This window comes from Corvus brachyrhynchos, unplaced genomic scaffold (genome assembly GCF_000691975.1).
Source record: "Corvus brachyrhynchos isolate BGI_N302 unplaced genomic scaffold, ASM69197v1 scaffold115, whole genome shotgun sequence".
NCBI classification, from domain to species: domain Eukaryota; kingdom Metazoa; phylum Chordata; class Aves; order Passeriformes; family Corvidae; genus Corvus; species Corvus brachyrhynchos.
In genome coordinates this window covers 23,327,427-23,354,168 of record NW_008239553.1, presented here as the reverse complement: position 1 = coordinate 23,354,168, position 26,742 = coordinate 23,327,427, and the positions used below count along the sequence as shown (strand labels likewise).

At 40.4% G+C, this 26,742-nt stretch overlaps 3 protein-coding genes across 3 annotated transcripts; 2 read left to right on the top strand and 1 right to left on the bottom strand.

Moving 5' to 3' along the window:
• The first annotated feature begins 6 nt into the window (after positions 1-6).
• On the top strand, positions 7-7,620 carry LOC108448555 (DNA mismatch repair protein Mlh3-like). Its single transcript, XM_017742092.1, has 3 exons — positions 7-181; positions 720-4,061; positions 6,330-7,620. The coding sequence occupies exons 2-3, from the start codon at positions 779-781 to the stop codon at positions 6,428-6,430; spliced, it is 3,384 nt and encodes a 1,127-aa protein (XP_017597581.1). The 5' UTR covers positions 7-181; positions 720-778; the 3' UTR covers positions 6,431-7,620.
• A 411-nt stretch (positions 7,621-8,031) lies between these two features.
• LOC103621039 (DNA mismatch repair protein Mlh3) lies at positions 8,032-20,712 on the top strand (the record flags this gene model as incomplete). The annotated part of the gene is made up of 11 exons (XM_017741652.1): positions 8,032-8,041; positions 8,345-8,415; positions 9,397-9,501; positions 11,482-11,554; positions 12,199-12,270; positions 13,240-13,348; positions 16,442-16,601; positions 17,765-17,788; positions 17,989-18,070; positions 19,346-19,497; positions 20,242-20,712. Coding segments are annotated over 11 exons (936 nt in total), but the record flags the coding sequence as incomplete, so codon positions are not given.
• A 359-nt stretch (positions 20,713-21,071) lies between these two features.
• EIF2B2 (eukaryotic translation initiation factor 2B subunit beta) lies at positions 21,072-26,293 on the bottom strand. Its single transcript, XM_017742093.1, has 7 exons — positions 26,170-26,293; positions 25,479-25,627; positions 24,574-24,737; positions 24,194-24,289; positions 23,166-23,303; positions 22,443-22,509; positions 21,072-21,553 (listed from the first exon to the last, which is right to left on the bottom strand). The coding sequence occupies exons 1-7, from the start codon at positions 26,280-26,282 to the stop codon at positions 21,396-21,398; spliced, it is 885 nt and encodes a 294-aa protein (XP_017597582.1). The 5' UTR covers positions 26,283-26,293; the 3' UTR covers positions 21,072-21,395.
• Positions 26,294-26,742: the final 449 nt, after the last annotated feature.

The window sequence follows — 26,742 nt, the reverse complement described above, 5'->3', positions numbered from 1 at the left end:
GGGGGGGGCCGGAATGGCGTGGGGTGCGGAGGGGACCCGCGGGCCCGCGCTGCCCTCCTCAGCCCCCGGGGCCAGGGAGCCTCGGGAGACCTGTGATAGCGGCGGCACCGGATCCCCAGGGACGGCAAGCAGCCCCCTTGAATGCCACTAGGAAACCAGTAGGCGCCAAGGATTGGAAACAGTGGGTTCTCTTTCGCATAAACAGGTTCCTCTTTGCCTGACACCCATTCCCAAGCTTGCTTTACTCCTTTCCTGGATAAGTAGCAGCAGATGCTATTTGACCAGGGTGAACCACTGTGAATTTTTATGGGGACGTAGAGGTAAAAACAGGAATAAAGCAGCTTTCTTCCCAGTTCTTGGTGATGTTTACTCTATAATTCTGATGAAAATTTCAGTAGAAACCTTTTGCTTGCAGGTCCTTTGAGTTTTGCCTCATATGGTAGGAGTTTGATTTGGGCATGTTGAGTTTGAGAACACAGTATGTTGTTAGTAAGGAGCTTAGACTCAGGCTCTGGCCATTTCTGGCCATTTACCCTAAAGGCACTGATGGTGTGTAGTCAGAGCCTGAACATGAAAGTAATCACAGAAAAAGCCTCTGAATGCCAAGAAAACTAAGAAAAGTGTATTTATGAGGGTGAATGAAATAAATGAAAGTCTTTTCAGGTTTTTAATTTGAATTTCTTTAATTTCTTTTTTTCCTTTTCTCTCCATGTTTTAAGGAACATGGAGCAGTGAGCTTCCTGCAATTTCCTGTGTTTCTCATCTATCAGATTTTGACATGATCAAACGTTTGGTGGAAGATGTGCGAGCCAGGCTGCGTTCTGGAGTCACTGTTAACTCACTTGGACAGTGTGTTGAGGAGCTTGTTCTCAATAGCATTGATGCCAAAGCAACATGTATAGCTATCAGGGTGGATTTGGAAGCTTTTAAGATCCAGGTGGTGGACAATGGCTCTGGGATGGGGAAAGAGGACTTAAAGGCTATTGGAAAGCGCTACTTCACCAGCAAGTGCAGTTCAGTGAGAGACTTGGAGAACCTGACTTTCTATGGCTTCAGAGGAGAGGCTTTGGCAAGTATAGCCAACATGGCCAGTGTAGTGGAAATCTCATCTAAGACCAGCAGGACAGCAAAAACATTTATGAAACTGTTTCACAATGGGCAAGCACTGGAAGTATGTGAAACTGAATTGAACAGACCAAGTGGTGGAACTACAGTCACAGTGTGCAATCTGTTCCATCAGTTACCGGTGAGGAGAAAGTGTATGGATCCTGCGCTGGAAATTGAGAGAGTGAGACAGAAGGTAGAGGCTGTTTCGCTAATGCATCCTTCTGTTTCCCTTTCTTTAAGAAATGATGTTTCTTGTTCTATGGTGCTTCAGCTCCCTAAGACAAGAGATGTATACTCTCGGTTTTGTCAAATTTATGGACTGGGCAGATCCCAGAAGTTGCGAGAAATAAATCACAAGTCTGGAGGATTTGAGATAAGTGGTTTTATTAGTACTGAGGGACATTACAATAAGAATATGCAGTTCTTGTATGTGAATAGAAGGCTTGTTTTAAAGACAAGACTACATAAACTAATTGATTTATTATTAAGAAAAGAAAGCGTAATTTGCAAGGCAAAAAGTATCCCTGCAAACCGACAGGCTAGTTCAAGTCCGGGTTGCCATCGCTGTGGGCCAGAGTTGTACGGGATCTTTATTCTCAATGTGACCTGTGCGTACAGTGACTATGATGTGTGCCTGGAACCTGCAAAGACTCTGATTGAGTTCCAGAACTGGGATGTTCTTCTAACTTGCATAGAGGAAGGAGTGAAAATATTCTTGAAACGAGAGCATTTATTTATTGAACCGTGTAGTGAGGACATCAGAGAATTTAATGAAGATAATGACTTTTCTTTGCATAATGCCCCAGTTCTGAAGCCTTCAATTCTTGATGAGAAGAGCATCCAAGAAAGTTTTAAGAAAGCATGTAATGAAATTGTTGATTCCTATGAAATGTGTACCTTGCAGTCAAAAGATGTCAAGAGGAAATCCATTACTCAAAAAAAAAGTTCAAGTCTTATGGAGTCAAGTAAAAATATACAGGAAACTGCAAATGCCCCAATTCAGAACACTGCTGAGTCATCTGATCCATGTAGAAACAATAAAGCAGAGATTCCATTGCCAAGCAAAGATGACACCGTTTCTAATTTAATTAAATCTAATACCTCAGAACAGGAGCCAAAATACACTAACAGTTCCCAGAAAGTATTTGATACTCATTTAAAACCTTCAGAACATCTTCGTTCCTCTTTCAGTGGAGGGGCCAGATCAGAAATAAGAGATGATTGTGGTGACCTAGGGGATTGTGCAGAGAACAATATAAAAGATGTGGGCAGCCAGCAAGGCCAAGTAATACGGGAAAGCAGTAAGGTCCGTGTGTTAAATAAGGATGTTATTCAGTCACTGCCTGAGAGAGAAGACCCTACTGAAACAGCAGTGGGACCTGAAACTGTCTGTGGAAGTTCATTAATGAGACTGTGTAATGAAAGAAGAAACAGGGAAACAGCTGAAGTGATAGATGATGCCAGACGAGGGGCTGTTAGTTCAATACCATTAAAGTTGTGCCTTACAGGCCTCATAAGAAGTGTCATGCACAATGAGCCCCCACGTGACTATGAACAAACAGAAACAAGTCTTCAATTAAACACACAATGTAGGCCTGGCCCTGTCAGTGCCAAGGATATTTTTGGCCACAAAGTGAATGTTGTGATTCAGTCTTCAAATGCTAAGGGTATTTCCGGTAATACAAATAAAGAATATACAGCTTCTTTTACCAGAGAAGTATGCATGACTGATGGTAATGAGAACAAACCTTTGTCACATCAGGTGAGGGAGAAGATAGCTATGCCTACTGCTACCAATAAAAGACCTTATGAAACATTGAATGATACGGAATTGCCGCAGGCAACTTCTTCAGGTATTCCTTGCAAGAAAATTGTTATTAAAACCACTAGAAAACAGATAGCTGTGCCAAGACCTCAGCCCTCTAAGAAACTGAGCTTGTCCACACAGCTGGGATCATTAGAAAAGTTCAGGAGATATTATGGGAGAATCAAATCTAGGCTACCAACACCCATGTCAGAGCAAAGTGAATTTCATCTCCCAGTTCTTAGTTCAGAAACTAAGAGTGACTTTTCTAAGAATGAGAATGACAATCATGATAACTTCAGCAGTTGTGAAACTCCACCTGCAGAAGATGCAGATTCTAATAATACTAGCCAAGGTTTTGGTTCCTTGGAAAAGACTTTATTTTGTAGTGGAGAACTGTCACAGGACAAACGAGCCCTTTGTCAGAGTCCTTTGACATTGTCTGATTACTCTCTGGTTAGTAACAAAAATACAAGTTGTAAAAGATCTTCAGGATCATTATCATCCAAACTATCCAGAATGAAAACTGATCACAAAGAAGTAGAACAACTTGGTGAACAGTTCCAAACAGACTCAAATAGAAAAGATGACCATTCTTTTGATCTTGAATCCTCAAATGATTTTTTGTATAATGTTTGTCAAACATATAAATCCTCGTTGGAAAAAGTGAGAGAATCTAAGTCCAGCATTTCTAAGGGGCCTGCGTGCTCGCAGTCAGATGGTGTGATAGCAGAGTCTATGAAGAGTCCTGTCAACTCATCACCAGTCAGCAGTATAGAAGGAGAGTACACAGTCTCTTCAGGCACTGTTTTATCATTACCTGCTAAAAATGATTGTACTAATATAATCTGTAATGATAAAAGTACATTAGGTGAATCCTCAGAACAAAATATGAAGGGTACTGAGGTTCCCCATGAGACCTCACAAAGGAACTTGGAATTCTCTGCCGACAACACAAGCACAGCCAATCCCAGGAATGATTCCTGTTGTTCTGTCTGGCTGCAAGATTTTGATGCTTTATCGGGTAAGACAATATACATCAATAAAGCAACTGGACTGAGCACCTACAACACTCCTCCTAGTGAAGGATTTCAAACTGCCTGTGTTCAAGATATAACAACAATGGCTGTGAATGTTGTCTCAAAGAATGGTAAGAGGGGTGGCGGATGTAAATATGGGATGAGGAAAACTGTTCTGCTAGGTGCATGAAATAATCTTGCTGGCAGCAGCTGAGAGTTTATACTGAAATAGTCGCTGGCTTATGGATAATAGCTGCATGGAAAACAGGAAAGCATTGGGGACTATGGAGACAGTAGAACATTAACAGTAAAGATATTAAAAGATCATTTTTAATGAAATGGTAAAAAAGAAATGTCAGCATCATGTCAGTTAACACATAGCTGGCTAGTTTCCATGGGGCATCCTGACATTTGCTGTGATAACAGTTACATATAATTGTTGTCACATATAAAATGAGAAACATACTTCAAAGTAAGCATACCAGAAGAATACTGTGGTTTTTACCATTTTGTTCTAAATGGTTGTATTTCTAAGAATGTGTTGTTACAGAGAGCCTCATATTAAAATTTTTTCAAACTGCATACAAAATTTAAAGCAACCCTTGAGAGATGAATAAAAAATCTAACTTCATTGAGAATGTGTAGTCTCCTGTCCATGGAGTTTGGAAGGCAGGCTGTTCTTTCACACTTTGTAGCAGATGTTGTGCAGCATTGTTGGTGTTTTGATGGTGGACCTTTTCCGCTAGTGAAAGGACACTGTATTGTATTAGTTTTTCAGGGGCACGGTGTTCATGAGACTTCACTGAACTATCTGTTGGGTTTTGAGTTTCTGTATCTTCCTAATCTAGTTTGTCTGTCTAGTACTGTCTTTGATAATTTTCCCTTCAAGGGATATATCTATGTTTGCAAGTTGTTCTTCATTCTGTCTATAGGCAGATTTTATGAGTGAGGATGTAGCCATTCCTTATGTAGACTCTATTTTCTGCCTCATAATTTGTTTTGGAAAAGTCGTTTGGACTTCTTTCTAGATAGTTATCATGCAAAAAATTTGTCTAATCAATTGTCATAGCCTTTGGTTTGTTCCATTTTTGTCTGTTACTTCCTTCTTTGTCAGCAGTCACAGAAACACTGCTGCAGCAGGTGTTTCAGTTGCTGTGCTATTCCCTTTTATGTATAATAATTGATGCCAATAGTTTTTAATATTTATTGTGTTCTCTTGAAGAAAATTTGATGCAAATTTTTGTTAAGTGAAACAACTTGCAAGCGCAAATATACACTCCTTGACTAACATTTTAGTTTCTGTGGTATACCAGTTTTGTTGCCCACAGTACTGTCTAGTAGCCAGCCAAAGCCATGAGATGTAGCACTTGACCTTCTATCTGAAATGTTTGAATAGTGTATTCATGTTTATGGGCATAATACCTCATGTACCCTTATGCTTTCAGATGATGTGTAGTCTGTAGGCTTTGAAGACATATATTGTATTGCATCTTTGTACCTCCCATGGCATTGTTTTTAGCCTTAGCAGTGGTGTTATTCTCCATTGTATCAGTGGTGCCAGTCTTTCTTAACTCTTGTCAGCTCTTTGGGGAGACGTCTGATTTTATTCTTTTCTTAGTTTGAGAGCTGGACCTCCAAAACCTTCACAAGGTGTTTGAACTGTGGCTAGATCCTACAGATCTTAGGTTTTCAAAGTTCCACAAACATGTTCTTTCATATGTTTTTGAAGCAAAGGATGTTTGTTCCTTTCAGCCAAAGGAATAAACATAACTGTATCCTAACACAGCATTCATGTCTCTTAATGTTGAGCACTGTTTTGGTCTGTTATTAAGACCCAGGAGCAGAATGATGTCTTTACTTGTATGCTTTCATTTTGCTTTTTAGAATAGTGTCAGTAATCCCATGGTCTTCACTTAGAATTTCATAGCCCCATGATTTATTAAGAATAGTATCTCATACACAATTCTAGGGAAGTTACACTGCTTAGCAGTAAGTGGAAGTAGGTTAAGAATAATCCATATCCTCTTTTTCATGACAGCAGTGGCTGTCTGTCATCTTTTCCAGTCACAAGCCATGTGCTCAACAGAGATGTTAGATTTTGTAGGTTAGACTCAGGCATCTTGGCACTGATTAAATTGATTGCTACGGGAAAATTTATCAAACTTCATTTCACCATTGGAGGCCTTTTTGAACAATGCATTTGTAGTAGGATACTATACTAGCTCTACCTGGTCTTTGTTGTTATGCCAGCTGTATTTGCAACTTTTGTTCCTTTCATTATGCTATGTCATTATACTGGTGTATCTTAATGGTCTAACTGAGGCAGGTGAAAATGAATGCTCAAATATGATAATTGTATGGGGTTTGCCTGCATAAAGTATATACATTATTATCCTCAGCACCTTTTCTGATACTACTTGTCAGAAGAATCATATTAATAATGTCGCTGCCAAGTCTGAAGTCTCACCTGCATTGGAGCAAGTCAGTCCTGACTTTATGAACAATGTATATCTTGAACAAGGATTTTCCCTGCAAGAAAAAACAGGGAGGTGACTCTTTGTCTATTACATGTATAAAATACTGGACTTGTGTTGATACAGATGGTAGATTCTTCTGTGAACTTGAAAGATAATGTCTTTTCTTGACAGTAGTTATAAAAGTTCTGTCAGAGTCTGAGTTAGGCAGCATTCTTCAATTTGCCACAGTTTACCAGGAACTACATAAGGCCATTTTGTCCTCTCCTCTGGGTTTTGTGACAATGGGATGCTGAGTTACTCTGAGTGCTGGGCTGCCAGTTTGGATTCTCGAAAGGATTCTCAGTCCCCAGGGTCACTAGTCCTCACTGGAATGGAGCCAACAGTCAGGAGTCTATGGACTGGCCTAAGATTTTATAGAGCCTTTTCACACTGAGCTTATCAGCACACAGCGGGTTTTCTTTGGCATTATCACTCTGTCTCTTTTCCTGAATGCACACCCTTAATTTCTTGGTAGAAAGGAACTTTATTAATTCATTATTATTTCACAAAGAATAGAAGACTGGATTGTACCAAAGGAAGGGTGAAATGTTTACCAATGTGCTGGAAATCTGAGCCACTTTTCTTAATACTCTTGATAACAATACATTATAACAATATTAAATCATTTCTGGATGGGTGGGAACATATTGACATATTGTTGGACTAACTCTGTTACCTCATGTGGGCTCACTGACTTGTAGTTTTCAGTTTTACAGATTGCTGATAACTGTGTCAAGTATTGATGGGAATGGTGCTAGACCGACAGTTTTGCCACTCCTTAACAGAGGGAATTCAACAGTGTTTTGATCTCTGATAGACTGCTATATGTGTCCTTTCTCTTTGGGGAAAACACTTCTGATTGCACTAATTCTGGAAATAATTATTACAAGTTTAAAGCACCAGCCAATTTTTAAATACAGTCCTGCAGAAGCCATGGTAATATTTTTACATTTCCCAAGGCACGTATATCTGATAATTCTCAGCTTTTTACATATGTGTTGTTATTTCTCAATATTAGGTTGCAAAATCTGTGGGATACTAGAAATTTTACAGGGCTAAGCACATGCTCCTTTATAAGAATATAATAATTATATAGCTTTTGTAATTTTGCATGCTGCTGATTATGCAGCAGTAAATTTATTTTTTTGTTTAGGGTTTCAGTTCAGATGCCACCCCTTTAGAAGTGAGATTGTGCTTCCCTTCCTTCCTAGACCTCAAAAAGACAAGACTCAGGCAAGCCAGAATCTGAGAGGTAGGGCCAGCTTTCCAGGACACAGTGTTCTGTGGTAAAAACAAATCAAAGAATTCTCCCAGATGTCCCAACAGGAACCCAGAATTACTCAAGGTCTGTTAACAATGGGACTGTGTGAGTCATCTTAGATCTAGAACTGGAAACAAACCTTTTCGGGTTGAGGGCAGGTTAGGGGATACTTATTTACAGGATGAAATACCCAGTTCTTTGTTGAATTATGTCATAAGTTTAAAGAATAATTACTTACTCCCTTCTTTGTACTCATTCCAGCCTTGGAATGTGAAAAATAGCTTCAATCCTCACACTTTTTTTTTGCGGTGGAAAGGATGAAATAATCTTTTTGGTATGTAACTTTGTCCAGAGGGAGTGGGTAGCTAAAGAGGTCTTTCTTTCTCTACCATCCCTCCACCCCTTTTACAGGCCTATTGAATTGTGCCTGCAGCATTTTTAGGGGGCAGAAAAATGCACATTGCCCTTCCTAGTTAAAACAGACAGTACAGAAGCCATGTTCCATTATTTATTTTTACATTCTCCCCTTTTTATGAAGGAAACAATGAAATCATATTTGTGTGAGGTAGAGGTACCCAGTGAACCTTTTATTGACAGATGGTCATAGTCCCTGTATAATCTATTTGTTCGTTCCTAGATGCTGAAGGGGAGTCTCTCCAGTCACTGCTTTTGGAATGGGATAATCCTGTTTTTATTCCCTGCCCAGATGTAAGTATTACCTTGCATCTCATGCTGAAATAGGAATAATTTTAGATTTTTGTTATTTTCTGACATTGGGTCCCAAATTGCAAATGTAATGATTGTTGCATATAAGTTATCCAGAGATATATTACACTATAGACCTGACAGTTTTGGTTTTTATAGACTGTTTAGGTGCAAATCATTATTGTGGATTTATTCAAAGAGAAACAGGTATCAGGCTAATCTTTCATTTTATGTAATTTCAAAACCAAAACACTGTAAAGTATCTTTCCCTCTGTGTAGGTAGTCATCTTAAAATTAAAAGTTATCAAACGGCAAAATTGTAATATAGTGTCTCTCTGCTTTGTGGACAGAGAGAAAATAACCCGGATTTGAACAGGTCTTAAAAGTGTATTTTACCATAGCTGTTTTTATAGCCTGGCAGGATTACAGCATGTGAGAGGGAAACAATGTTGGAGCTTTTAGAAAAACTTCCTTTGCTGTCATGAGGTAGCATTATCTTTAATCCTCATGTTGTGTGTGTGTGTAAACATATGTATGTGACCATTTCCACCTGCAAACAATAGGCATGGAGCTGCAAACCACCTGCTGGTGAGTTTCTGGAAGGGAACAGTTCTGTTCAGTCCTTGAGGTGACGTGTGCTCTGACTCATTCTAGGGTAATACATCCTCTGTAATGCAATCCCCTGAGAGCTCACGTAGGCTGATAATTAACTTCAGCTTTTGACAGGTACTTGGAATCAGCTGGATGCATTGAAATTAGCAGGTAATAGCCAGATGGGAAAAATAGATGGGGATAGAAAGAGAGGGATTGCCAGATGATTTTTTTAGTTGGTGTTATCCTTGTGTAGAAAGCTTGGTTTGTGAAATGCGGAGTTATTTCCAGTTTTCATTAAAGCTAGTTTGTTTGGAGTATTCACTGTGTGTGTTACGGAGTTTTTTGCCATATCGTTGGGCCTTTCCCTGATCCGGAATGCTGTTTTTACAGATTGCAGTTGATGTGACCAGTGGTCAGGCTGACAGTCTGGCTGTGAAAATTCACAATATCTTGTATCCTTATCGTTTCACCAAAGACATGGTTCATTCAATGCAGGTACAGTATAATTTATTACTAGTTTTCACCCCCAAATTCCCACTCAGCAGATGGGATTTGCTGATGTTTCTACCTGGTAGGAAAGAGATATCCAGAAAAACATTTCATATTCCTAATTTTCACAAGCACTAACAGAATTCTTGGTCATGTGATACCAGCAGACGTGTGTCATGCCATATCTTAGTATCATCTATCTGCCTGTGACTCTAAAATTACTTGACTAGCATGGTTACATCAAAATCAAGAGAGAGTCCTGTTACTGCTGCTTAGAAACATTATTAATTAAATGATAGTTCAAAATACAGCTTTTGTATTTGGTGTAGACATTTGCTTAGTTCATATTTCTTTTAAATCTGTGAACTGTATCTTCCATTTTTATTGACCTTAGAAATTTAATGCCTTAGCAGAGTGATTTAAAAAGAAAATCCCAGATTTAATGGAAAAACTTGAAATTTTGCCCTAAGATTTATGTCTGCCCTTAAAAGTGATTTTTGAAAATGGCATAATAACATCAGGTTTTACTGTTGTAGTGCTTTTTTAATCAAATGTTTTGAATGTTAGCTCATAAGCTAATGTAAATATATGTCTTCAGCTTACATATTTGATGGTTTGCCTGGGTAGAAATGCCAGACTGGATTCTCTCCCTCTCTTGCATTCCAGTGACAAGAGGCTTATTGGCCCAGCTAGCACTAGTCTTATGCAGTCAGGTGGCTGGCTTTGAGATTGCAGGTTCTGACCGTGTGAGGCGTGGTAAGGTTCATCTCCAGGGTGGACAAGGATCCAAATTATTCCCTTACTTATGTTGTGAGTGCATGAATAACAGGAGTAAATAAAGTTACTATAGTGAGTAGGTTATGTTTCACCAAGACAAGAGAGGAAAGATGGAAAATTGGAAGTACCATTTGTCTGTTTACTCATAGTAAGAACTGTTCTTTAAAACTTACTGAATGTTTCTGTGATTAACTTCACCTGTGTAATGTTTTCCTTTCTGTGTATTTAAGAAGGCAAAAGTAGAGGAAATTACTACTTCCTGTCTCTGAAAAAGCTAAATCCTGCCTTCAGTACCCTATAGCAATTTTGAGAATCTCTCTACAAAAGATTAAAAGCACAAAATGTTGCATCATGCGACAGGAAAATAATAAAAAGAATCATGAGTCTTGCATCTCTGCAAAGAAGTAGAGTCATCCATTAATTTTTACCTACCAGGTGAACAATGCACATGTTGTGAAACAGAGAATTCAGGGTGACCTCTATCTATGTGACATTGGGAGAAATTCCTCCATAACACCCTATTTGAGATCTAACAATAAGATACTGAAAGCATTGTGCACCCATCTCAGTATTGCCTGTTGCTCGGGTTGATTTCTGATGCTTGAGGGGAAGGTGGAATCAAGTCACAGAGGCAAATTCTACATCAAAAAATGAAGGGACAAATTGCTTCCTGTCTTCTGCAGTTGATTAGCAGGTTAAAAAAACGTTGTTTTCATTCTCTTTTGGTGATATCAACAAATCAATTACTCAGCGTCACTGTGCACAGCTTTCATTCCCAACTCAAGGAGTTTTCTACATGACCATTTAATTCACCTTAGAACAATTAGTGCTCATGCCCTTATGACTATCTTTGAAAAAGTTTACCCAGATTTTTTTTTCTGTATTTTGAAACTTTCTCTTGGATCCAGAGTAAGCTGTTTCATGACCACTTAATGGTCATTTGACCTTCTGCCAGTATTATCTTTTATCTTAAATGATTTCTGCCTTTTCCATATTTAGCCCCCACTGTATTTACAAAGAATAACTCTATAGCTTCTCAGTCTAGTTTTGCTAGGCCTTTTGGATTAGGAAAGATGTGGCTTCCACTCGTCTAGTTGTCCTACTAGCTATTTGTTGGTCTTGATCCATTTTGATTGTTGTTTCTTTTGTTTGCCTTCATTTAAAAAATAATTTTACTGCTCTGTAATGAGTTTTCTGAGTATCTTACAGGTTCTTCAGCAAGTGGACAATAAATTTATCGCTTGTTTAATTAACACCAGGAATGAAATGGATAAAAAGGCAGGTAAGACTGGTTAATAGCATGAAGTTGAGGTGGCTGTCAAGTGGACTGCAGAGGGAGCACTGTCCTATTTGTAATCTCTTCTTGCCTTGGTTGATATTGTTAGTAGAGGAAAATCTTAGTCTTTGCTTGAAATTTCTTGGATCTTCTTTATCTTTGTTTTGGACATTGTTGAGTGTTCCTACTGCCTTCAGATTAATGTTATAAAAATAGATTGTACTCAAATTGCTAATATCTTTCAGGATCTGTTCACAGTGTCTGGACGTATTCATTGTTGAAGCTCTCTGAAGCTGTACAAAAAAGGCATTCAAAATCAGTAGTTTTTGTAACATTTTAAAAGACTGTGTCAAACAGAACAGTTTATGGGTGACCTCAGCTCTCATTCTGAAGTTAGATAAAGATGTCGATAGACAAGAGTTTCTGACTCAATTTAATTGCCTAATTTAACCACCATTTTGGACCACTGAATTTCTGTTCTGTAGTAACTTTATGTTCTGCCAACACAGCCTCCTCCTCACTTTGTTTCTGTGAAACAGGCTGATACTTATCTTCTAAATGTGGCCTCTGGGAAGTGGTTATTCTTCCTAACCCATGCAGTTGTCTGGTAAAAAGTTGCCTATTTCTCATCTGTTGTGGTACATTTTTAGATGGAAACCTCTTGATTTTGGTGGACCAACATGCAGCTCATGAACGGATCCGCTTGGAGCAGCTGATTGCAGGTGAGGATTCAGGTGATCTAAGAAACAAAGATAATCAGTGCACAGAAAAGTAGGAGTGAGCTATCTGGGATGTACAGAACCAACAGGATATTCATTTGTCATCTTTATCCTGATCCCTAGAAGAGTGCAGACATTCAGTATCTGTAGCAGTCATAATATTGGCAGCTGAAAATTCTTACAGCCTTTCCAAAAATAAAATATATACTCCCTATCCACAGAACTATTGAACTAAAATAGTCCTGACATAATGAAAGAGCAGGAAGACTGATAGGAAAAACAATGAAGAGGAAATAGAACAACATCAATAAGTTTGTGTGGTTATACTGTGAAGAATGAGACATGGGATGCCGAGTAAAGAGCATAGTTCATTTGGTTCCTTTTTAGCTGAATACTGTGCTTAAAGCCTGAAATTTCCACAGTCTGACTGTTTGCAAAGGGATAATAGTCTTCTGTGTAAGCTCATTAGCCATTGGTTTCAGTGTTAAAAAGCACAATAGCCATCCATCAAGTACTTAAAAATCATTGACCTTCTCTTACATCAACAAACACTGCGCAGTTCCTGCAGAGTGTTCCAGGAACTCTGCGCCTTTTGGTCAGGTACTGAAAAAAGGTAAAGACTGAAGGGAGAAATGCTTAATGAATAGTATTTTAACTCCATTTATATCTGACTTTTCTGTGGAAAAATTGTTCTCTCTGAGCTGAACCAAATATATCAGTAGGTTTTTTTGCTATTTAGGGTGACTCTTTTTTGGAACTGGTGGGAAAAAACAAAATGGCATTAACCAACCCTTCCCCAGAGACTGGATGTCTGGTTTGTGACATTCCCAGTCCTCCACAAGTTTCAAGAGAAGGCATTCTGTGGTCACTTTTTAATCCAAGCAGGGGATTACATGCCAAACCAGAGGGTCATTAAGGGTAATGCCTCCATAAATATTTTAAGAGGGATACTTCTAAATGTTTCATTCACAGATTCCTATGAGAAGGAAGCTGCAGCATGTGGCAAGAAGAAAATACTGTCATCCTCCATCTCTCCCCCTTTTGAGATTGAAGTTCCAGAAGAGCAAAGAAGATTTCTACGGTTAGTAATGACAAATAGTTCTCAGTTTTTGGGGATGGCTCTGTTGACCAGGAAGATCTCTATGTATTGCTGGGTTACCATGAAACTCAGGAGAAAAGCTGTCGATTCTTTCCTGAGCTCAGCCCAATTGGCTCTGTGCTGAGGGAACAGATATGCTTCTTAGGCACGTTGTTACAACATCTCAAGACAAAACCCTGGGGTGTGCCATTTCTGTGCCTTTGCAATGTGCTCTGATTTCCCTGAGAAAGTAAACCTTCATGTGTGGGCCAGAAGACGGCCCAAGCAGTTTCCAACTGTTCCTCCTGTCTGGGGCTCAAGACTTGGGAGTGCACAAAGGAGTGCAGTGCCCATAGTGTGATCTAGGTACTGATTTTACAGGCACTTTTTGAGAAGAGAAGGATGGGGTATGAAAAGTCTGTATTGTGAATCCTTCAGAAACACATTCCTTTTTCCTAGGTGCCTGCCAAGAGTAACTAATGAACACTGTTTCCCAAAGGTTTCAGAATGGTGGCCTAGCTACAATAGGATATTTAACTTTTGTACTTCAAGAGTTTAGATACATATTTATTGTTGGACTATTGCTGACCTGTTGGACACTAATCAAACTTTCTTTTCTCCTAAATCCCTGTCTGTCACCTGCCACATGCATTTGTGGGGTTTTTTCAGTGTATTGTTCTGAATTTTCAGATGAAGTTCTGTCAGTACTACCTCGTTACTGTTGTGGGGTTTTTTTTTGTGATTCCTGTGGCAAGCTCTACAGCTGCTGATTCAGTCCTTGTTAAGATTGTTGCCTATTACAGGGATACATTTGCTTAGTGTTGTTCACAGTTCAGTAATATTTGGATGCCTTTGTTGTTCCCACCTCTCAGTTATGTTCTTGCTAACACCACAGTATTTGTAATGCTTCTTAGTCAACTTTGATTTATTTTTGCACTCATCTGTGAATGTCTTCCATTTCTGATAGATCTATTTTAGAGAATGGATGGCTAAAATTGAATACAATATACCAAGTGAGAGAATCCCGTTGATTTGTACAGTAGCTTTGCAGCTGTGCCCATATTTTCTGTTTATTATATCCACACCTGATATTTTGTCTGCTTTTTTGGCTACTGCTGCTTGCATGAGCTGCTTGTCTGTTGATGGTCATGACAAAGAAACACAGAGTAGTGGGGGTTATTTTTTTAATTTGTGCTATTTATGTAGAAGCCAGCCAAAAGTAGAAATAGATTAAGTTACTCCTGATAATTTCTATTTGTGTTTAGGAGCAGTAATTCAATTTTTCTGCCCATTTTTCATTCATCCTACTGATTTCAATCATAATTTTTCTACTTGTTTTAAATTCTGATGGAGTTAAACTTTGTCTCCAGTCTCAGCTGACCTAAATAAGTTTGTGCTTTCTGCAAATTTGCTTGCTTGACCATGCCTCTTCTTTTCCACATCATTAATAAACAATCATGAGGATATAGATCGGGACTCGTGCTGAATGCTGACCATCTGCCAGCTTACCTTGCTTCCGTAGTCTCTAAATCATAATAGATGTTGCTTCTCTATCCATGACAACCTTCTGCATTTCCTTTTTAAGCTGCTTTTAAGAGGTGGCATTAATGGCTTTTTGAAAGAGCTAATAAATTCTGAGAGCTACTTTTTTCATCAGGTAAGTAACAAATATTCTACAAAAACGAGTAAGGAAGTAAATCAAAAAGGCATGTGTTTCTTCTAAGGACACTGGTTGAATATTCAGCACAGAGGGATGCCAGTTGTGTTTTTTAGCAAGAAGCTTACTGGTCCTGGCTTGCTAGTACTTTTACTGTGTGACTTTATAATTTTTCAGTCTGTATTAGCAGTTCATCCCTTTGCAATTGCTCTGTGAGAATATAATTACAAAAAAGTTATGATTTAAAAGTATTATGTGAAAATCTAAATTCTGGTGTTATTGTTACTGTCAGACTATAACTGTATTCTATGGTAAAGTTTGGTGTAATGAAATAAATTAGCTTGTCTAAAAGACCTTTCACTTCAGCTATGCTTACAATTTAATTGTTCAGCTGGACCTCTGGTTCACCTGCAGCTTTGGTTCTGTTATTTGTCTACTAAGCATTGTAGTAATGCATTGTTCTGTTGACTCTCTTGAACTTCCTTCTTTATTTTTTCCCTTAATAATAAATTTAAAAAAAATAGAAAAGCCCAATTGACTTCAATAGCTGCTTGGATTTTGTAATTTCATTCACAATGGGCTTTTTGTCTTCCTGTGCGCTTGCTGAAGGCTATACATGTCTTCTTTTTTTGAGTAAAATTTCACAAGTCATCTTCATATGGAGGTTAATAATTGTATTATTTTCATGACTGATTTTAGTAAGTTTAGATTTGCTTCTTTCTTTTTTTTGTTCAAAGAATTTATTTTCTTGAACTAACCTTTACCACCTTTGTTTTAAGTGAATATTCCCTGAATTAATAAAGTATATATTGCTACAGTTGTTTTCATTTGGAAGATAAGTTCTCATCTGTCTGTGAATTCTCAATCTCATTTTCGTGTGTATTTTTCCATCCACAGGCTGACATATGTCATAATTAACTAGAGGTTGTTCTTTCCTGTGTTCTCTTTGCTTAACAGGATATAAAGTTCATTAAACCATCATAAATTTCTTAAAATATTTTTTCCATTTTAAGTATTTTCTAGTACATGTCAATTGAAATCACAGTTCTTTTAGATTAGACTTAAAGTAGTCTTAATGCTGTGTAATTTCAATATCTGGAATGTTTGCATGGTGAACCAGACATCTCGTGCATCTTCAGAAAAGGCAGATTTATATATTTAGAAATAAAGCCTCTCTCCACATGATACAGGAGCTCCTAAATCTTGTGGTTGTGGAACATGAAAAATGCATGGTTGATTGGAGTGAAAAAACATGTCTGAATGTAGGCTGAAAGGGCAAAATTACTTGGAATCTCATGAGGCATGGATTTTGAGATGGGAAACTGCTACAGGAAGTAACATAAGGAAACCATATATGTGGATTACAGAAATACTTACATGTGCTGTGGAGTCATAGATACAGTGGTTGATGTCTTATTTCTGTTGGGTTTTTTCCTCAGATGCTGCTACAAGAATTTGGAGGACTTGGGTCTTGAATTATCGTTTCCTGAGACAAACAGCTCCTTGATTCTTGTGAGGAAAGTGCCAATGTGTTTTATAGAAAGAGAAGCCAATGAATTACGACGGAAAAGACAACCTATCACTAAAAGTATTGTGGAGGTCAGCTGTGGATATGGGTGAAGTTATGATAGTAGGTCTTGTTCTCTATTCATGGCCCAGGGTATTACAGGATCTCTCTTATGAGTGAGACAATGAAGTCCCCTGGCAAATGTAAATGCCATCCCTTTAGTAGCTAAATAGTCCCAAAACTGAAATCACTGAACTATAACTGAAATGATAGGAGACTGTATCAGACTTGGACTAGGGGAGAAGCTAAGAAAAACTGTATATAGCAAAGATACTCCAACAATTTACTGCACATGGATGCTTGAATGGACAGTAAATGCTTGAAGGAACAGAAAAATTATTAAATGAAGGAACAGTAAAACGAATAAATCCTAACAAATAATATTTATGTATCAGCAATATTAAAATTGTTTCCATGAATCTCTACATGGGCAGTGGGGTTTTCTAAAAACCACTGTTCTAGATGTTCTGCAGTTTGAGGGAGAAATTCCTGAGGTGATTACTTGCAGTTTCCACTGTAAACAGTACTCCACAATCATAACTGCTCATAAACTCCTTTAAAATTGTTTCTGGAGCACCATACTCAGACATTAGGCTGAGTTCTGAATCAGTCCAGTCTTGCCATACATCTCTTTTGATATGAAAATAAGAAACAGAGAAGACGATTAATTTGATTAAATTTTCTTTTCCAAACTTGCTATAATTGGGAAGCACTCAAAATGCACCATCCTCATGTGTTTTGGGAGCCAAGAGCACTCAGAGTGGTGGAGGAGGGTTCAGATCTGTGGGTCACAAACACTCATTCTTTGCAGATGCCTCAAGATCTCATGATCATTTTGGCATATCTATTCTGCAGTCCTTTTTATTTTAATTAGATCTGGTAGCACCTATTCGGGATTGATTATGAATTAAAATTAAATCCACATGAACTAGTTATTATCTGAAGAAGGGCAGCTTTTCAAAGATAAAAGGCATTCATGGTAGTCTGAGGTATGAGTTCTGTTATGCCCATTCTGTAGGTTGGAAATGTGGGACTTCCACCTAGATCTTTCACACTGTGGTCAGTGTACTACCAACAGCATCACTTTTTCTGATTCTGGCAGTCACACAGTAAATTATACACAGATGTGAACAAAGTAGGGTGGGGCATAGAAGGGAGAAATAGCAACTGATGACATTACCTTTTTTCTTTCTAGGAGCTTATTCAAGAACAAGTTGAGGTGAGTTGCTGTCTACTTCTAAAGTTGACTATTACAATCCAAAGCTTACTGTGTGAATCAAAGGGTGCGTGTTGAGCTTCAAATGAGAGAGTGGACTAGATAATCCCCTAGCTTTTCCTCATTTTTAGTTTCCTTTCTGTTACAGTTACTTTTTCTCATATTAAATGAAAAGTAACATGATGTTCCCTTACTGCTTTTAGCTAGTGCAGACCACAAGAGGAGGAGCACGAGGGACACTGCCTCTGACATTTCTGAAGGTGTTAGCTTCCCAGGCCTGTCATGGTAGGGAAATTGTACTTTTCTTTCATTCTTTCTCTATTTTCAAACCTTTCTCTCTATACAACACCCTCCCTGGGGCAGTGTTTGGATGTGTTTGCAGCTATTGCAGGGTTAAGGACTGTGCCTTTCTTAGGGATGAGGAGATAATGTTCATGGACAGCACCAAAGGATAAGCAGTACTCTACCAATTTATTAATGTATGGGCCTAACATACTTTCCAGCCTTCATGTGATTCATACAGTTCTGAGATGCATTCATCTGTGTGAACTCTAAACCATTCAAATAACAGCCCTGTGATGGGCCCAGGGGGAAAAGTGCTGGAATCTGCTTGAAAGCGTGCAGGAAATAACACTTAGCCACTCTCCCCAGATTTTTAATTTCCTTTAAGTATCACAAGTGGTAGTTTAGGTGTGCCTGCAACATTTCAAGTATTTTTGGAAGGAATGCGGTAAAAATTTGCATTTCAGGGAACTGTTGCTTTCCAGCACCTGGCAGTGAGCAGGCCTTACTGGTGTAGACTGCAGTAGCTCCAGCCTCTTGTTGCAGTTCCTGTGCCATATACAGTACCAACAATATCACACTGAAAGGGCAAATGTGAACCAGAAGTATCTGTTTTCTCAAGAGTGTCACTGCATTTACAGTTGGCAGTCAATGTTTTGCGTTTTTGTATCTAAAAAAGTCCCGCAGCTGAAAGGCAGATTGCAGGTGGTCTTGTGCATCTGTGAAGGCTAAAGTTTGCTAACACCTCTGAAATAACTCCCTAATGTTCTGCTTGAATATCCTCTGGATGCCTTTAAGTGCTCACTTGAGAGAAAGGACTTAGTGGCAGGGCTAGCACTTGATCTCGGAAGTGGTACCTGTCAGTGGGAGCCACAAAGAACCACTAAAGCCTATGAAAATGTTATTAACCATTGTCTTGGTTTAATGCTTTTTGATTTGTGATTTTTTTGCATCTTCAGCTGTAACACATACACACAGAAAAGCAAAAAAGCCTATTTGCCTCTTGCAACATTACCTGAAACACCAAAGCCTAATAATCTTACCATCCATCAGACTTGGGCTACCAGAAAGTTTAAGCTATGGAAAGCTGATCTCCTTATACAACAGGCTGTTTAATTGAGCTAAGCCCTAAGTCTGCCACACTGCAGCATTTGGGTTGCCTTTGCAGCCTGTCAGCTTATCTTTGGGAGATGCCTTGTTTTCACTGGAAACCACAGCTGTAGAGGGAAGTGGAATCCTCTTTGGCAGCATGTGCAAGAATGTGTATCTCTTTTTCAGGAGCTATTAAGTTTAATGAGCATTTGACTTTAGAGGAGAGCTGCAGGCTTATTGAAGCTTTGTCATCTTGTAAGCTGCCCTTCCAGTGTGCTCATGGGAGACCTTCAATGCTGCCTCTTGCAGACATAGACCATCTACAGCAGGAAAAACAGGTACTGTGTGAGACACACCTCTGGTAATCTGTGTTCTGGATTACCAGAGGCACATCATGTGTGTGTGTTAGAACTAGGATCGTCCGGTTTGAAACCATCACCATTGGCCTTATATTACTTGACTTTTTACATATTGTTACCAATAAAATGAAACTTTAGGACATAAACCATCTGTCCTGTAAACACTTCAGCAAGGATCTTACCATATATTATTTGAATGGTCACATTGACTTGATTAATTCCTTAAGGTTAAGCATACATTTAAAGTGTTTGCAGTTTTTAAGTGTAAAACTTGGAAAACATGGAAATTCTGCTAGTGGCAAAGATGCTAATTAAACAAATGCTTACTTTCCCAAAGTTTAAGATGCTATAAAATGGGGATAAAGCACAGGAATAGCAACATTTCTTGTAAAATCATAGAATGGTTTGGGTTGGAAGGGACCTTAAAGATCATCCAGTTTGAACCCCTCCTGCCATGAGCAGGAACGCCTTCCACTAGACAAGGTTACACTTAAATTACATTTAAATCAGGTTACATTTAAATTTAAAACAAAATCCTTACTCCCCCGTTTTGCTGTTACTGTGCTTTATTGTTCTTAAATTGGATTCTGTTGAAAGTCAGGTGGGACTTTGAATTAGATATTAAAAGAACCTGGGAATGACTGTATTAGGGGAAACGGTATGGAAGCATTGAAACTTATTTACTCAGTTATGACTTATGCTTCTTAATTTTTCTCCTTCCAGCCGAAACCTAATTTGACTAGATTGAGGAAGATGGCACGAGCATGGCAGCTATTTGGAAAAAAAAAAGAACCTATTTAAAAAAAGTTAAGACTGTAGACTGCAACCACTAGAAGCATTGGTATGATCCATAAGCCCTGTTGTTAAACTACAGTACCCTGTATGGAGCCAAGTTCTGAGCCAGTGCAGTCACCAGAGAAGCAGAGACCAGCCAGGAGAACATGGCAGGAGGAGCCCACCCTTGGAGCCTGGAGAAGCATCTTCAACATTAAGGAATTGTGCTGTAAGTCTGGGCCCTATATCAGTGCTGGACTGTTGGATGCAAGGAATTGCAGCCACTTGCAGTTACTAAAGCAAAGCACTTTTTTCCTGCAAGCACAGCATAATATCATAGAAAGGGGAGTTTTAATTACTGTATTTTATAGTACTTTGAAAATTGGAAGGTATTTCTTAATAAAGTTCACACTAAACTCACTCCTTGGGCTCATGGCAGTGAGGATCATGGAATGAGGATCGACCAGCTTCATAATGTATATATAGGCCAACTTAGAATCAAGAAACATTTAACTTGGCAATGAATGACACACCCAGCTGCTTTCTCCAGCTCCTTGCAGTTTGTGTTCTTGAGTGAGAGATTTCTAAATCCCCACACAGCCCCACAGAAATAACTAAATAGTTAAATATCCATTTTGAAGACAACTGTTGATGGATTCCGACTCCTATCACATTTGCATGTGAAAGCACACTGTAAAGCCTGCTACTGCATCATGGAGTGAGTGCAGGCAACTCACTACACTGGTAAAACTCGAAACAAAACAACTGCATAGGGAAAATGTGCTTAACAGTGAGATCACTGTAAACAGCCTTTATTGCAGCGTACTTGGAAGTAACAGCTTAGCTGCCCCAGAGTTACATATATATGCCTTGCTATTTCAAAGTGGGTTAGCAGCTCCACATGCTTTCTGACACAGCACAGAGATAAAAACCTGTACAAGGGCTGTGCCTTCTTTTGCTTTTGGTTAGGAAAGACATTGCTGAGCAAATTCCCCACTGGCTCCCCACAGCAACCTGTCTTTGCAACATAGACTTTGATTAGCTGTTGTATCTTTCTAAAGAGAAAGATGGGAAGAGTCTCAATAGCGATGTGCTTCACAGTATTAGAGTTCATAGTCATCTGGATGGTAGAGCTCGCTCATGAGGCGGTAGATGTAGGAAGGTGCATTACCCCCAATGTTAGAAATGAAGAGAGTAATGAGCTCTGGAGGGACGTAGTCAAACACTGGGCAGTGAACATTGATCTTTGCCAGGATCTCCCCTGTAAAGTGAATAGCAGCAATATCAGTCAAAGCAACTCAAAGTACATTTAGCCTTCTGCACAACTTCCTGCGTCCCTAAACAAACTGGCTATGCACATGCCACCCTGAAGTCAGTACTTGAACATCCTGAATACTTTACAACTTCTTCACTGATGTCATTGAATTACAGGTATACAGCAATCTTGAATGAATGGCAAAACTCTATTTCTGGTCATTTTTTCTGGTAGAAACCCCAGACTCCCTCTGATGTAGACTGACTAATTGCCAAAAACCCTACCAATATATAATACAAGAATCCTCATACTGCCAAAGTTATTTAAAGAAATGCTCTGAAGGCTAATCTAAAAACTGGTGCCAAGCCTGCTCTCTTCATTTCAAAAGTCTTCGTCACATAGAAATGGGCCTTTGAAAGAGACTGCTAACTAAAAATGGGCTTGGGCGCTGATGCCTTTCTAAAGATGGTGCTTGTGTAGGAAGTCCATGGCAGAGATACTGTTGTTTCAATGGCTGTATCATGTAACAAAGTTTCAAGAAGTTGTAGGAAAGAAGGGAAGCTGCCCTTGGTGTTGGGCATCTGTCCGGCCCCCCAGGAAGCTGCTACCCCACCTGGCATCATTATCACCATCCTGTAATAAAACACTGATTGTTTCAGAGCAGAAGCAAAACTGCAAAGACAGTGTTCAAAAGAAATTCTTTTTCTGTACTTTACATAGTATACAGTTATAAAACTGGATGGTTCACAGCACTCTTTTCTGCCAAAGACAGTAAAAAAGGATTTTCTGTCTTGGGTTATAACATAGCCTGATGTTTAATTTTTTATGTGAGTTATAAAAAAAAAAAATTGTAGTCTGAACCAGCTTGACCAGATGTATAAAGAATAACCAGTACCTTCTGTGAATGGCAGCACTTCCTGTGGTGACACAAACTTGTGGAATGAATCTTCTTCATTAGGGAACTAAATGAGAAAGAGTACAGGAAGATCAGGAAAAAACCCTTACCTGATTATCCTAGTGTAAACAGATCCTGTCAACTAATGCAGAAGAAGATGACTTGCCAGGTGATATTACCTCTGTTTACAATAATTACATAGTGCCTGCATCTAGAACCTCTCTAACATTTATAGATGAAAGGTTTTCCTCAAAGCTTTTAGAGCCTTCTGTGCACGGCTGCCCTTGCCAAAGCCTAGGGAACTGGAGAAGTGACTTCCTCAGTCTGCAACTTCATCTGAAAATACTGAAAAAGTACTGAGTGTAAGAAAGAGTTTTGAGTGTCTTATTCTACATTCTCTGCCTTTCAACACTAATGGTACAAATTGGTATCTGTCATGGTTGAGGAAAAATAAGTATGGCAATGCCAGTCTCATCAGTCTAGGCAGTGGTCTACATCCTTACACCCACTGTACTGCTTTGCACATGTGGCAGAGGACGGTGCTTCAAGGAGATCCTGAGGTGTGCCAGATTTGGGTGAGGATCTCCTATCTGAAGTAACAGCACTAGATGGGGGAGATGGCTCATTGACTGACCTTGCCTTGTGACAGATGGTGCTCTCCACCCTAAGCTCCCACAAGTAAAAGCCCCTGCAGGTACAGTCCTGAAGAGCTGCTGTACTTACCTGTGGTGAAAGCTTGAACATGGGGGCACACACGATGAGTGGAGTGGAGTGGTGCTTAGCTGCCAGCGCCAGAGTGTGAGTCCCACTCACAGCAATCAGGGCGCCATTGGCCAGGATTGTCTTTGTACCAATGATGACCTTAAAAGGGCAAATCAGAATTGGATAGCATGTTCCACAGCAAACTGGGGAAGGAACACTTCCTGGCTCGGACCCTGACAGATGAGCTGGAGGAGGACTGTGTCAGTATAGCCAGCCAGCCAAAGGCTGGAGTTATAGGACAGCTGAATGCCTGATCTGTTTCATCTGGCACTGGCTCTGCACTGAGACGTTCCTCTCTAACAAGAGCATGACTCCAGCATGGAGAGGCCAGCACAGAGAATTTCAGAAGACAAACGTATGCTCTATTGCAGGGAACACCAAGCAGAAACTGGGCTGTGGTTCCTGTTGTTCTACAGACCTACAAAGTAAGCTTTGTACAAGTAACTTGACTGCTCACTTCAAAAATTCCCTTGCAGTAAAATAAGAATAATGTAAAGCAACTTAAAATATATAGATAAGAATTGATGTGGCTGGATTTGAATATGTTACAAGTACTTTTTATTTTCCCCCACTTTGGGGTGCCAAAGTTTGCAGTTTTCATCTCTATAAAGTACAGAACAGGTCTGTTTAAAAAAGGCAAACCTTGGTGATTCCCTTCAACAGTCATCTTCTGTTTCAGGCAAAGGGGTGTTTCTTCCCTTTGGAAACACTGCTTTTTGTTCCATGTCCTTTGAAAGCTGAGGTTAATCCTTTGAGGCTGTCTGGCAACTGTAGCCACTAAGCCAGAAAAACCTATTGCCATGCAATCCGTCATCATACTGACTTGGAGTTCCACACTAAATCTCCACCCCAGCAGTGACCAGGGACTATTACAATTTTGAGTCTTCAGTGAAGAAACACATCCATCACTGCTGGGACTTGCAGCTGATTTGAGAGGCCTAAGCACCCAACCAGCCATGAACTCCCTCCTCCAGTGGAGCCCTCCTTACCTTGTTGACTCGAGACATGACAGCAAAAATAGCTGCATCACTCATGACAGTAGTTTCAATATTCTCCTTAGACAGTCGGACAGCCATTTCATGACCCTAAAAAGAGGGAGAATCCAATTGGTTCCCTGTGACATAGCTCCTGCAGTGCAATTGCAGAGCTATCAGCACTCAATTCTTGTCTGAACTGCAAAAATACCAAGCGACGAAACTCGAACACAGCCCTTCATCTCAGGGATATTGGGGTAGGATAATGAGCTGTCTCCTGTCTCTTAACTGCAGAGGAATTTCCGTAATGTTCATCTTGATTCCAGTGTGAAGATTTCAGTAAGAATGTGCAGGACAACATGGTACCGGGAGAAGACAGCCAGCCTAGGCCTTACCTGGCAGAACGGCGCACACTCTGCCACGATGACCTGGAACTTCCGCTTGCGAGCAGCTTCCTTCAGGAAGGCCTCAACAGTGCGTGAGTAGCCAATGGTCATGATCACCTCATTGGAGTGAATGTGCTCCAGTGCCTGCATAGCGATGTTGTCAGTGGTACCCTCTGTAACAGAAGGAAGACATGAGTGTAAAAGCAGCCAGCAAAAACAACATTTGTGCTGCTAGGACTGTCCTCCAAGAAGATAATTTTTCACTAAAGCAATGTTATGAGCACTGGTAGAGCAGGAGCAGCTTTTCTCCCCATTCTTTTTGCCAGTGTAGTGGGACCAAGAAGCTGGCCCTTGAATGCCCCATGCTCCCTAGCTATACCCTCCCCTATATACAGAAATAGCTGTACTGAAAACTCCATTGTGAGGGGAGTGGATTGTGTCAGCACTATTCCAGGTAACACCAGGCCCATAAAACTTCAGCAGTTTTGTACTTCAATAGCGGGGCAACTTGGGCCTCAGAAGGTGCATTGGACACCTGATTTGTCACAAGTATCACAGAAAAAGAAAATTGTATCACGATTCTTTGTGACAAGGGTCAGGTTATATGTGCACAGAGATTATGGTCCAACCTTGGCATATTTTTTACACTCTTCTTCAGAGGACTCAAGACTTCCCAGAAGACCAAGAGCACAGGCCAACAGTCCCCCATATCGCTCCTTCCACAATCTACCCATCTCCCTGTAAGCCAAAGAGGACTCATTTTAAGTCCTGGGAGCAGCAGGGCTTCAGTCCCTTAGTTCCTTCAGATTAAGCCTCCCAGATCCTTATTGTTTCCTTTTCACCTAGAGAAGAAGGAATTATCTGTCCCATCCCATAAGAATCTTCACTCAGGAGCAATTCAGACCCATCCATACCTAGCTCAATTAGCATCTCATTAATAGCTTCAATAACATTAGCTCTGAGGGAGGGGTAAGGGGTTCTGAAATCTTCGCTCAGTCCTCCAGAAGTCAGGAGTTTGTGCAGGGATTCTTGCTGGTCACTTTCCTCACTGCGCCCATGAAGCCTGTGGAGAGAAGTGGCCTCTTCAGCCTCAGGAAAGAGCACAGGGTGACAGCCAGGCTGAGCACCGTCCCCACAGTGTGCCACACCTGGATGTGAAGAGACAGAAAGGAAAGCCACACACAGGAGGCACACCATGCCACACCAAAGAGCTTCCCTAGCTGTCTCAGCAGAAAAGCACCCAAATCTCTGCCAAAAAGTGCCTTCTTAAGTCACGTGCAAACACTGCTGTCCACAGACAAGGAGCAGGCTTGCCACTACTGCTCCAGTAGGATGGACCCCCTGGGTAGAGAGAGAGAAAACAGCCCAAGGACAGAGCACTGTTCTCATGCACCTACAACACCTTCACCAAGTGGTTTCTAAAGAGACAATGTCATCACCCACGGTGAAAACAACAGGGTTTCCTTCGATGTTAAACTCCCTGAATCCCTCTCTAGGAGAGGTGGGAAAAGGGGGTGATGGAAACTAAAGGGGTTTCACCAAAGAAACTTAAAAGCGAGGTTCTGGGCTTTCAGAGAGATACAAGGAGCAAGAGGGGCGCTTTACCTGCCATATTCCTCACGAATGACCTTCAATACTCTTCGCACCATATTGCCCACTGTTGTCTCCGACGGCTGGGCTGCTGTCATCCTCTGGCCCTCTGTCCGGATCAGATCCATGAGCTCCCCTGAAAGAGGGGAGGGCCTTGGTTATTGCTGCCCAGAGCAAGCCCATGTGTGCATCAAAACAGTGCACCCCCCCTCAACATCCCAGGGCCAGCAGCTGCTCCAGCACAAGGACCACAGCACCAAGAAACAACAGGAAGGGGCGAGCAGAGAGCCCCTCACAAAGCAGCCCGTTCCACTGGTGGGTTTTGCAGTCGGAAACGCTTGGTCATAACACAGACTTAGGGAAGACCTCATCAGTGCATTTGGTCCTTCCTTTGAAAGAGGAAACCACGTGCTGCTGAAAGGTCCGTGCTCGGACTGACGCCGCTGAGGGAAGAGCAAGGCTGGAACAGGGCAGCTTCTCAGGTAATGCCGCCCGTGACCACAGCAGGCTGGGAAGGGCTCCGCCGCGGCAGGACAAGCACTGGGAATCCGCTGGTCGCTGCTAGCGAGGCCCCAGCTCCCGCGGGCC

Coding starts and splice junctions, on each gene's coding strand:
- LOC108448555 (XM_017742092.1), top strand. CDS start 779: ATGATCAAACGTTTGGTGGAAGATGTGCGAGCCAGGCTGCGTTCTGGA. Junction 4,062..6,329: donor GAATGTTGTCTCAAAGAATG/GTAAGAGGGGTG, acceptor TATTATCCTCAG/CACCTTTTCTGATACTACTT.
- EIF2B2 (XM_017742093.1), bottom strand. CDS start 26,282: ATGGATCTGATCCGGACAGAGGGCCAGAGGATGACAGCAGCCCAGCCG. Junction 25,628..26,169: donor ATTCGTGAGGAATATGGCAG/GTAAAGCGCCCC, acceptor TTCTCTCCACAG/GCTTCATGGGCGCAGTGAGG. Junction 23,304..24,193: donor TCATGTCTCGAGTCAACAAG/GTAAGGAGGGCT, acceptor TGCCCTTTTAAG/GTCATCATTGGTACAAAGAC.